This window comes from Microcebus murinus, chromosome 19 (assembly GCF_040939455.1).
Source record: "Microcebus murinus isolate Inina chromosome 19, M.murinus_Inina_mat1.0, whole genome shotgun sequence".
Taxonomy (NCBI): Eukaryota; Metazoa; Chordata; class Mammalia; order Primates; family Cheirogaleidae; genus Microcebus; species Microcebus murinus.
Window position 1 is genome coordinate 40,508,709 of NC_134122.1, and position 14,734 is coordinate 40,523,442.

General features: G+C 39.9%; 1 protein-coding gene and 1 pseudogene across 1 annotated transcript in view; one reads left to right on the plus strand and one right to left on the minus strand.

The window, feature by feature from the left end:
- Window positions 1-14,734, plus strand: part of GNPAT (glyceronephosphate O-acyltransferase) — a 33,404-nt gene that overhangs the window by 3,865 nt on the left and 14,805 nt on the right. The window contains exons 2-3 of the mRNA XM_012738204.3: window positions 3,958-4,140; window positions 10,664-10,840. Coding sequence (XP_012593658.1) covers window positions 3,958-4,140; window positions 10,664-10,840 — 360 coding nt within the window. The remainder of the gene's footprint in view (window positions 1-3,957; window positions 4,141-10,663; window positions 10,841-14,734) is intronic.
- LOC105856508 (neuroplastin pseudogene) lies at window positions 12,410-13,495 on the minus strand (annotated as a pseudogene).

The following is a 14,734-nucleotide window of genomic DNA, read 5'->3' on the forward strand; positions in this document are numbered from 1 at the left end:
CACCAAGTTTGTTTTTAGTAGGGTCATATTGGTGGCTTGAAATCTGCCATAGGGGCAGTGTATATACCATAGAACTTGGCAAACGGTATAACTCAGGGTTCTCCCATACCAGTTGTTAAATGATTAAACATTGACCAGCACACTACTGGTGGTATTACTAAGTAAACTTACTTTGTTTACTTGTCTGTCTTTCCTTGAGGGCATGTAAGCTGTCTCAGTGCAGTCCCCAGCCTGCCCTGTTCATGCTATATCCTCAGCACGTAAAACAGTGCCTGGTACGTTGTGGGCGCTCTGACCATCTTGAATGAATGGGTCCTCCAGAGCAGTAGAAAGGAAGGTACAAGGCCTGTTCAGCAATTGATAGGTAAAGGCCTACTCTAATTAAAGGCCTGCTAATTAAGATGGGAGAGAAATAGTTCACCTAAATCTTCTTGCTTGGGTTCTTATTTGTATTGTGTTCCTGGGCAAGTAGCTATGTAAATATCTTTATTTAATGATAGCAAATATTTCCCCAGCATGGATACAGAAGGCCAGTTAACAAACAGTAGCACTCAACCCTAACTGCACACAAGAATCACTTCCAGTACTTTTAAAAAGAATTATGATGCGAATCCTAGCACTCTGGAAGGCCAAGGCAGGGGGGTTGCTTGAGCTCAGGAGTTCTAGACCAGCCTGAGCAAGAGTGAGACCCTGTCTCTACAAAAAATAGAAAAAATTAGCCAAATGTGGTGGCACGCACCTGTGTCCCAGCTACTCGGGAGGCTGAGGCAGAAGGATTGCTTGAGCACAGGAGTTTGAGGTTGCTGTGAGCTAGCACAGCACTCTAGCCTGGGCAACAGAACAAGACTCTGTCTTAAAAAAAAAAAAAAAAAAACAATTCTGATGCCTATGTACCACTCACAGAACAAATTAATCAAGAATCTGTAGGAGTGGAAACTGGACATTGGTATTTTAAGTGTCCCCAATTTATTTATTTTGATGTGCAGCCTGAGTTAAAAAACCACTGGATTAGACATTGATTGGATAAAGGCCAAATTGGAGACGTTTTGAGCTTTATCCTGTGAATATTGAGAAGCCATCATCAACAGGGTTCAATAAGTGGTTTCATTCAGTAATTTATTTTTTCATTCTACAAATTGAATTCCTACTAGGAACAGGAAGCCTGTGCTGACACAGTGGCTGTGGGAATGAGGAGTAGATGTGGTACGTTGTTACAGGCCATGTTAAAAGGATTGAATGGAAAGGATGAGGGGGAAGGCATCTAGAATATTGCAGAGGGGTGTAGATGGTGTGACAGTTGATGATTGAGATTTCAGGAAAATGATTATTCTGTGGGACTGTGCAGAAGAGAAATGGGTTTGGTTTTGGAAAGGCCAAGTGTGAAGTGTTTGCAACTAAATGTGTATGTTGGGAGCTTAGGTAGGAGAAGAGAACAGGGCAAAAGGTTGGGAAGCATATATGTTTAGTACTTTAAACCAGAGGGGTAGGTGAGAGCAGCCAGCACAGTATGTGGGGTGAAGAGAGGAGAGTTGGCAATGTTAACATAGTAAAAGGGAAGTGGGAGGAAAGAAGACACATTTATAGTTCTGAAGGGAAAACTTCCCCCAGGTTAAGAATCACTGAATTAGAGACATGAGGTGGATTTTCCACTGTGACAAGAGACTTGTGAATTAAAAACCAAAGCAGGAAAATTTCAGGATGATTGGAGGTTAGAGTAAGGAGGGAGCATTTAAAAATGGTGTCAGGCTGTAGAGAAGTCCAGGAGGATTTCCAGGACTGGAAAGAGGTCAGGATTGAATGATCAAATTGAAAGAAATAATAAGAATTGTACACAAAGGTTATGCTTAAGAATGTTGCATTTTTGTATAACAGCAAGGACTGAAACATGATTCACATGTCCAACATTAAAAATAATGGAAGAAACTTAAATGATATGGAGGAGAGTTTATGATATTAAGTGAAAAAAATCACTTGCAAATCATAGTGTATGTGTGGTGGGGTGAGGGAGAATGTATCTACATGTAGAGAAAAAAGCATTCATTGAAATGGTCTGTAGATCATGGGATTGCAGGTAATTTTAATTACTTTCTTTGTCTTTTACTGTAGTCTCTAAATGTTTATAATAAGCATGTATCACTTTAATTTTAATTAAAAAAATTATTTAAGAAGTTAGGAGGCTGTGCACAGTGGCTCCTGCCTATAATCCCAGCACTGGGGGAGGCCGAGGTAGAAAGGATCCCTTGAGGCCAGGAGTTCAAGACCAGCCTGGGCAACATAGTGAGACCTCATCTCTACAAAAATTTAAAAAGAGAAAAATTAGCCAGGTGTGGTGACACACGCTTGTAGTCCCTGCTACTGAGGAGGCTGAGGCAGGAAGGTCACTTGAGCCCAGGAATTCAAGGGTACAGTGAGCTCTGATCGTGCCACTGTACTCCAGCCTGGGCAACAGGGTGAGACCCTGTCTCTGGAAAAATAAAAAAGAAGAGGAGGAAGTTAGGGTACATAAAGATGATTATGCTGCCAATAAAATGTTTTACAACAATATTTAATATATTCATAATTGAAAAGATACGATAAACTGGTATTCATATTTTGAATAAAAATCTTTGTTTCTATAGCTATGAATGAAAAAATAAACTACTAAGTAATAATATTTCTGGGGTATAAAATTGTGGGCAATTTATAGTTGCTTATATGTTTACATGTTTCCAAATTTTCCACAAACACGGTGAGTAGTACAGGGTAGCGGTTAGGAACAAGGTCTGTGAAGCTGTAGGCTCAAGTTTGAATCATGTCCCTGCCCTTTACAAGCTGTGGGACCTTGTGTGAATTATTTCACTTCTCCGTGCCTTGGTTTCCCACTGTAAAAATGGGGGTGATAACTGCTTCATAAGTTTGTGGTGAGGGTGGTTTGTTTTTGTTTTTGGAGACAGAGTTGCCCGGGCTAGAGTGCCATGGCATCAGCCTAGCTCACAGCATCCTCAAACTCTTGGGCTCAAGCAATCCTGCCTCAGCCTCCCAAGTAGCTGGGACTATAGGCATGCGCCACCATGCCTGGCTAATTTTTTCTATATATATTTTTCAGTTGGCCAATTATTTTTTCAATTTATTTTTTTTAGTAGAGAAGGGTTCTCACTCTTGCTCAGGCTGATTTCAAACTTCTGCCCTTGAACAATCCGCCCGCCCCGGCCTCCCAAAGTGCTAGGATTACAGGCGTGAGCTACCGCGCCCAGCCAAGGGTGGTTCTTTAATATGTAAAGCTCTTAGATTAATGCCTGACACTTAGTAAGCTATACTTATTATTACTACTGTTACTTTTATAATCAGAAAAATACTTTTTTAAAAATTAGTAATTTGGAAGTCATTGGTAGCCTTACAAAGAGACATTTTAGGGGCTGGTTGGATAGAAGCTGAATTGCAGTGGCCTAACAAGAGATGAGAACGTTGTCATAGTAATAGACTGCTCAGTATTAGTTTATATGGGAGTGCTTTTTTTCTTGTGTGATTTTTCCTTCAGTTTGCACCCATGTGGGTTTATCTGACATAATTTTGGGTTTCTAGTGTATGCTTTGATTTAGTTTTTAAAGCTAAGTAGAGGCAAATAAGACATTTGTTAATGTGATAGATGAAATTGTAAAATTGATCAGATTACTCTAGAGCTTGATGTCTCACCTTTGCTGTCTTGGTTAAATTTCCCAAAGTGGTTCTGGCTTTACAAGGATCCCAATCAGAAATATGATAGTAAATATTATGATAACTCATTATCAATTTATCGATCTTAATTATCTTTATATCTGTTTTTGTTAGTTTATGAAAATCTAACATCAGAACACTCTGCTCTTGTTCATATGTCATAGAATAGAAATGTTGGCAGAGATAAAACCTTCCCAATATAGTCTGTCGTAATTTATTTTACAATATGTGCTTACTACTTTCTTTCATTTGCCTTATCCACAGAAAGATCTCAAAAAGTGGGATGAGTTTGAAGATATTTTAGAAGAGAGAAGACATGTCAGTGACTTGAAATTTGCAATGAAATGCTATACACCTCTTGTCTATAAGGGAATTATTCCATGTAAGCCAATTGATATTAAAAGTAGTGTTCTCAATTCTGAAGAGATTCATTATGTCATTAAAGAGGTAAGTTATTCCCTGTTTAGCCATGGATAGATTTGTTCACTATCAACATGTTCTTTCTCTTCTTGATTCTTTGAATTTATTTTGCTATCTTTTTTTTTTCTTTTTTGAGACAGAGTCTTGCTTTGTTGCACAGGCTAGAGTGAGTGCTGTGGCGTCAGCCTAGCTCACAGCAACCTCAAATTCCTGGGCTCAATCAATCCTCCTGCCTCAGCCTCCTGAGTAGCTGGGACTACAGGCATGCGCCACCATGCCCGGCTAGTTTTTTTCTATATATATTAGTTGGCCAATTAATTTATTTCTATTTATAGTAGAGACTGGGTCTCGCTCTTCCTCAGGCTGGTTTGGAACTCCTGACCTCGAGCAATCCGCTCTCCTCGGCCTCCCAGAGTGCTAGGATTACAGACGTGAGCCACCGCACCCGGCCTATTTTGCTATCTTTAATGTCTCCTTTTAGGTTGAGCTATATTCATCACATTCATCATGTACCTGTGGTACCCATAATGTGTGTTAGCTCTTTGCTAGACACTGGAGGTCTAACAGTAGGCAAATTGAGCACAGTATATAGTCTAGTAGGGAACAATGACAATTGTATAGTCAGTTACAATGAAATATGAGACACCCTAGTGGTAGCTGTACATGCAAGAACACTAATTAATTATAGTGGCAACAAATTTGGTATAGGGAGGCAGGGAAGTGATTTTGTTTTAAATGAGGCCTGAAAGGTGATTAGGGGTTTCCCAAGTGAAGTGAGTAAAGAAGAATGCTCCTAAAGTAAATCACTTATTCCCATGGTTTTCAGACCTCCACAGGAGAATTACTCAGGGAGCTTTTAAAAGTCACTGTATCCACATATCACCCCTGTGCTAATTAAATCAAAATGTGAGGAGGAGGGGGCCAGATATCAGTTTTTAAAGCTGCTCAAGAGATTCTGAAGTATAGCAAGGTTTGGGAACCACTGGCTTATTTTAAGGACTGGAGCCAAGAGAGAACAGTACTTTTACCATACTGAAAGTAGTTCTGTATGACCAGACCAAACAGCACAGAAAGGGTGATGAGAAGAAATGAACCTGGACATGTTGTGAAGGGCTTTGTAAAACCTCATAGAGGAATTGGATTTTATTCTAAATACAGTGCAAAGCCTTTGAAAGGTTGACATGATCATCAGTTGATATTTTAGAAATACCATTCTAATAAAACTAAAGATAGTAAGTCTGCTTGTGATGCTCTTGCAGCAATAACCCCTTTGTGCAATTATAGTTGCCTGGACTGGGTTATAGAAACAGAGAAATGGACAGATTTAAGGGATTTGAGTGGTAGACTCAACCTTGTTTAGTGACCAGTTGGGCATAGGAAGGGAAGGAAAGGAGAGTCAAGATGATTCACTGAAATAGGGAACATAGAAGAGGGAACGAGTTTAGGAGGGAGGCTAAGTCCCGTCATGGATGTGTGATTTTTTTTGTTTTTTTTTTTTTTTTGACAAAAGAAGGAATGCACGGATGTGTGATTTGAAGACGTCCAAATGAAGATGTTCAGTGGACAGGCTCGAGCTTCCTGGTGGCCGGCACTCTGTGCCGTTACCAAGTGCTTATGTGGTCACAGGTCCACCAGTGATGAACATGCATTTGCAGTGGTTGCTTCTCTGGTGCTTGATCCCTCCCAGACCCTTTTGCCTCATTTTTACCAGCAGCAGCCTCCTATTGCTCCATGACCCCATTTTCTTTGTTATCAGAAGGAATATGCTCTCCCTTTTTTATTTCTGGTCCTCTATAAATGTCTTAAAGGAAACCACACATGCAACCAGTTGTGTGTTTCTGTAAAGGAAGGAGGAACTCATTCAGAATTGTAATATTCTTGTTTGATGCTGGTTATTAAAAAATATTAACATTGTAGCACTGCCTCTTTATTCTGTAGACTGTGGCTCACTCTCAGGCTATTGCCCTAGTCTTTATTGGTTCTGCAGCTTCCTTTCTGACCACTTGGTATCTGCTCTGGTTTCCAGGTGGTAAAAAGGAAAGAAAGTTTTCAAGTTTTTTATTTTAAAAATGGGGTCTCACTCTGTCACCCAGGCTGGAGTGCACTGGCATGATCATAGCTCACTGCAGCCTTCAACTCCTGGGCTCAAGCTATCCTCTCGCCTTGGCCTCCCGAGTTGCTGGGTTTATAAGAGGGAGCCACCATGCCTGTTTAGTTTTAAGTTTTAAATTTTTGACTCCCATGCTCTGAAGTTTGCCTATGGAGATCTTCCTTTTTTAACTTGTAACTGGAGTTTAATCAGGTTTATGGGAAATTTCTTTTATCTCTGCTCTCTGTTTTCTTTTTTGACTTGGTCATGTGATTGGTGTTCCCAATCCCTTTGTTTTGATTGGCCTTAATGGAAAAGCTTTCCGTTTTCTCTAGCTGTGCCTTTCTCATAGGTGAAGTCAAGTTTCCTCATCAGTTAGATGCTAACAACAGTGGTTCTCCACACTGGCTTTTCTTTTTTCTTTTTTCTTTTTCTTTTCTATTTTTTTTTTTTTTTTTTTTTTGAGACAGAGTCTCGCTTTGTTGCACAGGCTAGAGTGAGTGCCGTGGCATCAGCCTGGCTCACAGCAACCTCAAACTCCTGGGCTCAAGCAGTCCTACTGCCTCAGCCTCCTGAGTAGCTGGGACTACAGGCATGCGCCACCATGCCTGGCTAATTTTTTCTATATATATTAGTTGGCCAATTAATTTCTTTCTATTTATAGTAGAGACGGGGTCTCACTCTTGCTCAGGCTGGTTTCGAACTCCTGACCTCAAGCAATCTGCCCGCCTTGGCCTCCCAGAGTGGTAGGATTACAGGCACTAGCCACTGTACCTGGCCCACTCTGGCTTTTCGTTAGAATTTCCTGAAGAACTTTTGCAAAAAGTTAACTATTATTTTCCACTAGAACGTAAGCTCCATGAAGGCAAGAATTTTTGTCTCTTTTTTGTTTTACTGCTGTATTCCTAGTGCCTACTAGCGCATAGTAGGCACTTAATAAACATTTGTTGAATTAATGAATAAAAAAATGATGATGATGCCTTGGCCCCATGTACAGAGATTCTGATTTAACTGGTCTGGGATAGGACCCAGGCTTCTCTCCCCTTTTCTTATTCTTTTCTTTAAACTTCTCAAATAATCCTAATGCACAGCCAGGTTAAGAGTGACTTATTTATTTTAAAGATCTTATTCAAGCGAATGTTTCTTAAACTTGGCTGTGCTGGTGAGAAGAGAAAAATCACATAATCCAGATAGATTGGAATCATTACAAATTCATGATTATGCAGCACAATTGGGCTTTCCATCTTACCTAATAATTCTTTGTTTCTACAGTGAACCATCTCCCATTCTCCAAAATGGCAAGTTTTAGCTGCCTCACTCTCTGTGAACCTCCAATTCTGCCCCCTCCTCTTACTCTCAGCAGCAGCTGACTTTTCTTCTTCTGTCACAAGAAAATTTAAACCATTATATGAGTGCTCTCTCAACCTCCTGTGACCAAACATACCAATTTACCTGCATCCAAAACTCGTCATTTTCTTCATCCTTCCTATTAACATGGCAGAGGATCCTCTCCTCCTGTTTTGAGTTTAATCCCTACCCTGTTCCTTTGTTCTGAATTCTACCCCTCCTTCATCCTCAGGGACTTTGCTCTGTTGACCATCCCTCATATGTCTTCACCTTCTTCCTTGTTATTAGCTCTTTTCCATCAGCATTTAACATGCTTATGTCTCATCCAGCCTAAATAGACCTCCTTCTCGTTTTGACCCCTGCCTTCTCGTTTCTCCCATCTTATTCTTCCCTACCTCTACCTCTCTCCTTCTCTTTTAAGAAATTTGCTATGTTGTTTACACTTATTGCTAAGCCTCCTCATCCTTCATTTACTACTCAGCTTGCTGGAATGTGGTTTCTGATTCACTGTAATGTCTCTTTCCAAGATTGTGAATGACTTCCTCATGGCTGAAATCCACCTCGTTCAAATCCATGATAGCCTTTGGCATTTGTTCTCTCTCCTTTCCTACTGTGACACCATACCCTCACCTTAAGCCTCTATATCTTTTTGGTCATTTCTCAGTTGCTTTTATGAGCTGCTTTTCCTTTACCTGTCCCTTGATTGATTGAATGATTGATTGACAGTCTCATTCTGTCACCCAGGCTGGAGTGCAGTGGCCTGATCATAGCTCACTGCATCCTCAAGTTCCTGGGCTCAAGCAATCCTCCCATGTCAGACTCCCAAGTAGCTGGGACTACATGTATGCGTTACTACACCCAACTAATTTTTAACATTTTTTATAGAAACAGGGTCTCTATTTTGCCCTGGCTGCTCTGGAACTCCTAGCCTCAAGTGATCCTCCCACCTTGGCCTCCCAAAATGCTGGGATTACAGGTGTGAACCATCATGCCTGGCCCTGCCTGGCTCTTTAAATGCTGGTATTCTTCAGGATTTTATTCTAATTCCTTCTTTTCTTATTCTACCCACTCACTGGCAGTTTTATTTGTTGCTAGAATTTTAAGTACCTTTTTTTATGCTGACATCTACCTATTGTAATAAATAATAATATAGATAAATAGTATCTATCTATTCCTTCAGCCCAGATCTCATTTGTGTTCCATACGTCTGTTTTCATATGTCTACTGAAATATCCATTTGGAAATTTCAAAAGCACCTCAAATTCAAGATGTCTAAATCAAACCTCTTTACCCCTCCCAATCCTACCCCTGTACTATGTACCTAGATATATTACCTCCCACCCTTACCCAGTTGTCTCTAAGAATGGCCCCTTCGTATACTAGTGGCTCAAACCACAAATCTGGTTGCCATCTTCAACTTCTTGCTTTCCTTTTGTATGCTGTCAGTTACTAAGACTGATGATTTTCTCCTCCTATTAGCAAATGATCATATGTTTTCCTTTGAGATAATGGAAAATATTATACACTATCCTCCTTAATTTCCTATCCTTACCTTCAAATGTATCTATATCTACACTCATGCCCACGTGTACCTTTCAGGCCAGCCTCAGAGACAAAGGGCCTGTTCTCTTGGTCAGAGTTGACCCCACATCTGTGGTATGGGGGCCACCTCTTCCAGCCTCTTGTAATGCCTCCGGCAGGCACCCTCTCCCTCTCCTCTGTCTTCAGCATATCTCTTAGCCGACTTCTTCTGTTTAGTCTATGAATCCAAGGCTTTCACACCACTTAGCCATACACTTAGGTAGCTAAAATGGTCAATTTTATATTACTTTTATTTTAGTATGCTTTTTAAAAAAGTGGAATGCTAATTAGTAAAAACAAAAACCTGGTCCAAGCCTTTTCCATCTTAGGAAAGCATTTTTGCTTTAAGTGATAGCCTCCCTGTTCTCCTTCAAACTTATCAGTTATTCTATGGCCACTGTTTTTACTTCCCCACCTTCCATTCAGTCCATTTATATTCAGTATCAGTTCTTTTCTGATCATATTACTAAACCTTTTCTTGCCAAGTAAAGCCACTGTTTCGGAGAACCTCTGAGTAAAACAAAGGAATACAAGTCACTGGAAATAGTCATCCCAGTTCCTCCTCCTTGGACCTATTGAACTGAACCCTCAAAATGGTACGCTATGGAGCTAGATAGAGGTGGCAGTTGCACAGCATTTGTGAATGTGCTAAATACTGCCAAATTGTTCATTTCAAAATGATTAATTTTATAGTGTGTGAATTTAACCTCAATGAAAAAAAAGATAAGCCACTCATTCACCACACGTGATTGGGGCTCTAACTTCCTATCCCTTCAGTCAGTTGATGTCCTCACCCTAAAGTAGAGCATTCTCTTTTGGGAAGCAGAGGTACTATTTATCACATAGACTTCACTTCTTTTCAAAGTGCTTATTAAGGAGAAAGTGCAAATGGTGAAATCAGGCTTCCTGGAGGACAGAAACTGTGACTTGTTCATCTCCAGGCCCTTGACAGTTCTAGCACACAGCAAACATTTTGTTCTCTTTCCAAAGATGTGGAATACTGTGTGAATATAGTAACTTTCATTGTAAGATCCTTGATTTCTCTTATTATCCTTTGAAAGTTTGGGGGTTTTTTGTACTGATACATCTCTTGTAGTCTGAATTGGTTATTTCAGTGTAATCTTGTATTTTTACCTTGTATAATACCTTGTAATAGCATTGAATAAGTGGTTGAAGTGCTGCTGTAGTCTACTGAGAGAAGCTACCAAATGCTAGAATACTACCTATGGGCCATGACTTATTTTAAAGGGTTTGGCTGTAAACTTACTAACAACCAATGGAAAAGTGAAGTGCTTTCAATGCTATCCTAGAAAGCTGTTTCTCTTTGAACTTCAAGCCTTTAAACTTGTCTAGATAGGATCTTTATCTACTGTTACTGTGTTGGCAAATAAATTATGTCAATTTAAGTTAAGAAAACATACGATCTTTGAGTTATATAATACTGATCCATTTGGAACTAATCATACTGGTTTGAGTAAAGAGGTCTGGCTTGATTTCATCAGAAATTTACTCTTGCTTTCCCTTTCCTCTTAGCTTTCCAGGGAATCCCTTCAATCAGTTGATGTCCTCCGAGAGGAAGTTAATGAGATCTTGGATGAAATGAGTCACAAACTGCGTCTGGGAGCCGTTAGGTTTTTTGCCTTTGCCTTAAGCAAAATATTTAAACAAATTTTCTCGAAGGTGTGTGTAAATGAAGAAGGTATTCAGAAAGTGAGTATTGTTTAAAAAAACAACCTCTTTTTCACTCCTCACAATTTAGCCAACTCAAGGACATCTCACTTGGGCAGTACATGCCTAGGGCCGGGTCACCAGGCCTCTAGTCTGGGGGAAGAGGCTGTGCCTCTCCTGAGGTCGGGCTGTTTTCCTTTTAGCTTTAGACCTACAGACTTCAGACTGACTTAGTCGAGTAACTTAATGCCCAATGTTCACTAAAATTACAAAAATAATAAAAGAATTTCTGTATATGTTTCACCTAGATTCCCCTACATTTCCTTTATCCTATTGCCAGTACTCTGATGTGTTTTTCCTATAATTAAGGAAATTCTCTTATGGTACAGTTACCAAAATAAGGATATCAACATTGATACAATACTAGTAATACACACTTCACTTGTGTTCACCACTTGTCCTAGTTATAACCTGTCTAGCATAAGAAAATGCTAGATCATGTGTTGCATTCTGCTTTATGTCTCTTCAGACTTTTTAAATCTAGAACAATTTCTTGGTCTTTTTTTTTATCTTTCATGACAATATTTTTTTAAAGAACAGGCCAATTATTTTATAGTGTTCTTTGATTGGATTTGAGTGATATTATTTCAACATTAGATTCGGGTTGTATACTTTTTTTTCTTTTATCAATGTTTTATTTTTTAAAAAACAGGTGAATCCACTTTTTTTTATACATCATTACACTTAAACAATTACACAAAACACAAGTACATGCATCTACAGTTATGTACTGCATCAGAACCCTGTTAGGTTATAAAATCTACCATCAACCATTAAATCAATGTGAAAAAAATACAGTGTCAAACTAAAAAGTATAACAATAGTTGCATAGAATATCACCATGCTATAATGTTTCAAGGTCACTGAAAACAAAAGGAAAATTATAAAAGTTCGCCTTGATCAAATGTACAAGAATAAGGTTCAACACATCAGTGCAAAAGGAATTAAGGATTTACATAATTTAACAAAAGAAAAAATAATCACTTAAAAAGCAATCATGTATACACTGCAATTCATTATACCTATTCAGTGGACTGTTCCAGCTTCTTATTAAAGTCGTAGGTTAAGCCCTTACAATTATAGATTTCAGTTTATATTACTCATCTTTAGTACTGGAACTGCACATTTCCTCATCTGACAATATACAATAAGGAATGAATGTCAGCAGCTTAAAATGAAACAAGCATTTATTTTGGATTTCTGCTACCCCCAAAATATAAATATATATGTATATCTATATACTATATGTCTCTGTAGATTTTGCTGTACTTTACAGAAATGTGTCACTAGATGGCAGCAGTGCATTTTAAAGCTTTGCCAGCTGAACAACTGCATTAGGTTAAAAAATGGCGCATGCATGATGTGATCCTCAGAGGACCTTTTCACCTCTATTTAAATATTTTAACAAAGGAAAAAAAGCAACATTCAGAGCACATTGAGCCCAAAATAGCTTAACATCTTCTACATCGAAGCAGTCTTTAAAATGTAGCTGCCTAGATCACTCTTAGAGAAGTGGCTGAATAAGGCTTGCTTTGGACAGGCATTGTGGGGTTGCTCACTTGAGAGCGGAGAGAACCAATAAGTTTCAAGCAGAAAATTTAGCAGGTCATGTTGCCAACTGTTTCAGGAACCCGAAGATACTATAAGCCATACTTAATTGATGTTTCTCTGGCACGAGGTTTTGTCTTTCTGATTGTTGGTAGAGTTGCTTTTCATTGGCCCAGCTGGTTCATTGTCATCAGGAACCTCATCTGACCTCTTCCTCTTCTTATACACAACAGTGATCATCACAAGGATGATAATTTCAGCCACAAGTCCTGAGAAAGGCCAGAGTGGGGCCAGGTGGCTCCATATCTTGATGATGGTGACAGCAGAGGCGGAGCCAGTGGAGTTGGTAGCATTACATTCATACTTGCCAGGGTCTTCTGTGCTCTGGAGGTTCATAATGTTCAACTCAGTAAAATTTTCTTTATTGATGATGAAGCAGCAGCCAGAAGTATTGACAAGCTCCACGGGCATACCGTTCTCCTTGCGCCACATCCACTCTGGGCGAGGGCAGCCAACTGACTGAGTACATCGTGGCATCCTGCCCTTCCTCCTTGTTCTTGCTCTATTTATGGCCAGTGATGTCAGGAATAGCTTTCACTTCAGTGGTGCCATTTGCTTTAAGAGTGCTGACAAAGTGACATACGCAGTGATATTTGCCTGAATCCTCACCTCTTGGCTTATTGATCCTAGATTCCATGTTGCTGGCATTGTTACAAATGGCAATCAGTTCCACCCCATTCTTTGTCCAGTAGCTGTATGTCTGGGTGTGAGAGCGGAAGTGAGGTTACACTGTAGGGTGACAGGGAGAGCAGGACTATCTCAAGTAATGACCTCTTCCACTGGTGACAATCCTTGGCCTTTTCTGAGCCTGGCCCTGGGAGGAGGGAGCCAGACACCAGCAGCAGCCAGAGGGCCAGGGCACTAGGGAGCGGAACAACAAACCTAACATCCTCCCTAGCAGAAGACCCAACAGGGAATGGGTCAGGGCCTGGCCGGGAGAGGAAGGGGTGGACGAGTGCCTGAGGGAGTTAGGTTGTGTACTTTCGGCAGGAATACCCCAGAAGCAATGTTGTATCTTCCTCAGCGCATCATATCAGAAGCAAGTGGTATCTATTTGTCCTATTCCTAGAGATGGTCACTTTCCTCAGTTGGTTAAGGTGGTGACTGCCAGGTTTCTACACTGTAAAGTTACTGTTTTTCTTTAATAAGTTTCTTGTGGAGAGACACTTTGAGAATGGTTAAGTATCCTATTTTTCCTCACACTTTCCCCCACTGTTTTTTGCTTTCACTGATGATTTTTGCCAGAATCAGTTATTACTCTGATTGCCAAATTGTGATTTTTCTAATTTTATCGCTATATTATTTATTTTTGCTTTTTCTTGGGATGAAGAGCTATGAAAATAATTTTTATTCATTTGCGTTTTTTCTCCTAGGAAAGTTCTTACCTTCATTTGCCTGCCTCCTCGTGCCTTTTAATTTTTTTTTTTTTTTTTTTTTTTTTTGAGACAATCTTACTCTGTTGCCCAAGTTGGAGTGCCATGGCGTCAGCCTAGCTCACAGCAACCTCAAACTCCTGGGCTCAAGTGATCCTCCCAACCTCAAACTCCTGGGCTCAAGCCATCCTTCTGCCTCAGCCTCCCGAGTATCTGGGACTACAGGCATGCGCCACCATGCACGACTAATGTTTTCTATATATTTTTAGTTGTCTAGCTAATTTTTTTCTTTTTCTTTTTTTTTTTTTTTAGTAGAGATGGGGTTTTGCTCTTGCTCAGGCTGGTCTTGAACTCCTGAGCTCAAATGATCTGTCTGCCTCGGCCTTCCAGAGTGCTAGGATTATAGGCATGAGCCACTATGCCCAAATATTTTGTTTTTATTCAGTGTTTTAGTTTCCTGTCAAATATTTCTGCTTCTTTCTATGACTGTCTTCAAGATTGCCGACTTATGCTCTGGATCTGCCAGAGAATGTTCAGTATAGTGTTTGGGGACCAGGCAGAGTCAGCGTGCCATGTCTTAACTGATCACAAGTTACCTGGCCTCAGTTATTGTTACATAGCACATCAATACCAGTCAGTGTTCTTAAGATTGGTAGCTTGAGGAACATATCTGGAAATGCAGACATATCCTTCCCAACTACATGGCACCCATTCTCCTTGGCAGTGAGTCTAGCACATAGAACAATAATATTCGTCTTACTTTGTCCTAATAATTTACAGATCTTTCTTTTTTTTATCTTCCCAAAGAGCAGCTTTGTTTTCTCTTACTGCAAACAACCAGTCCATTGCAGTGATTAACAGTTGACTTTTTCCATCAGACTGACTTGAGTTCAGT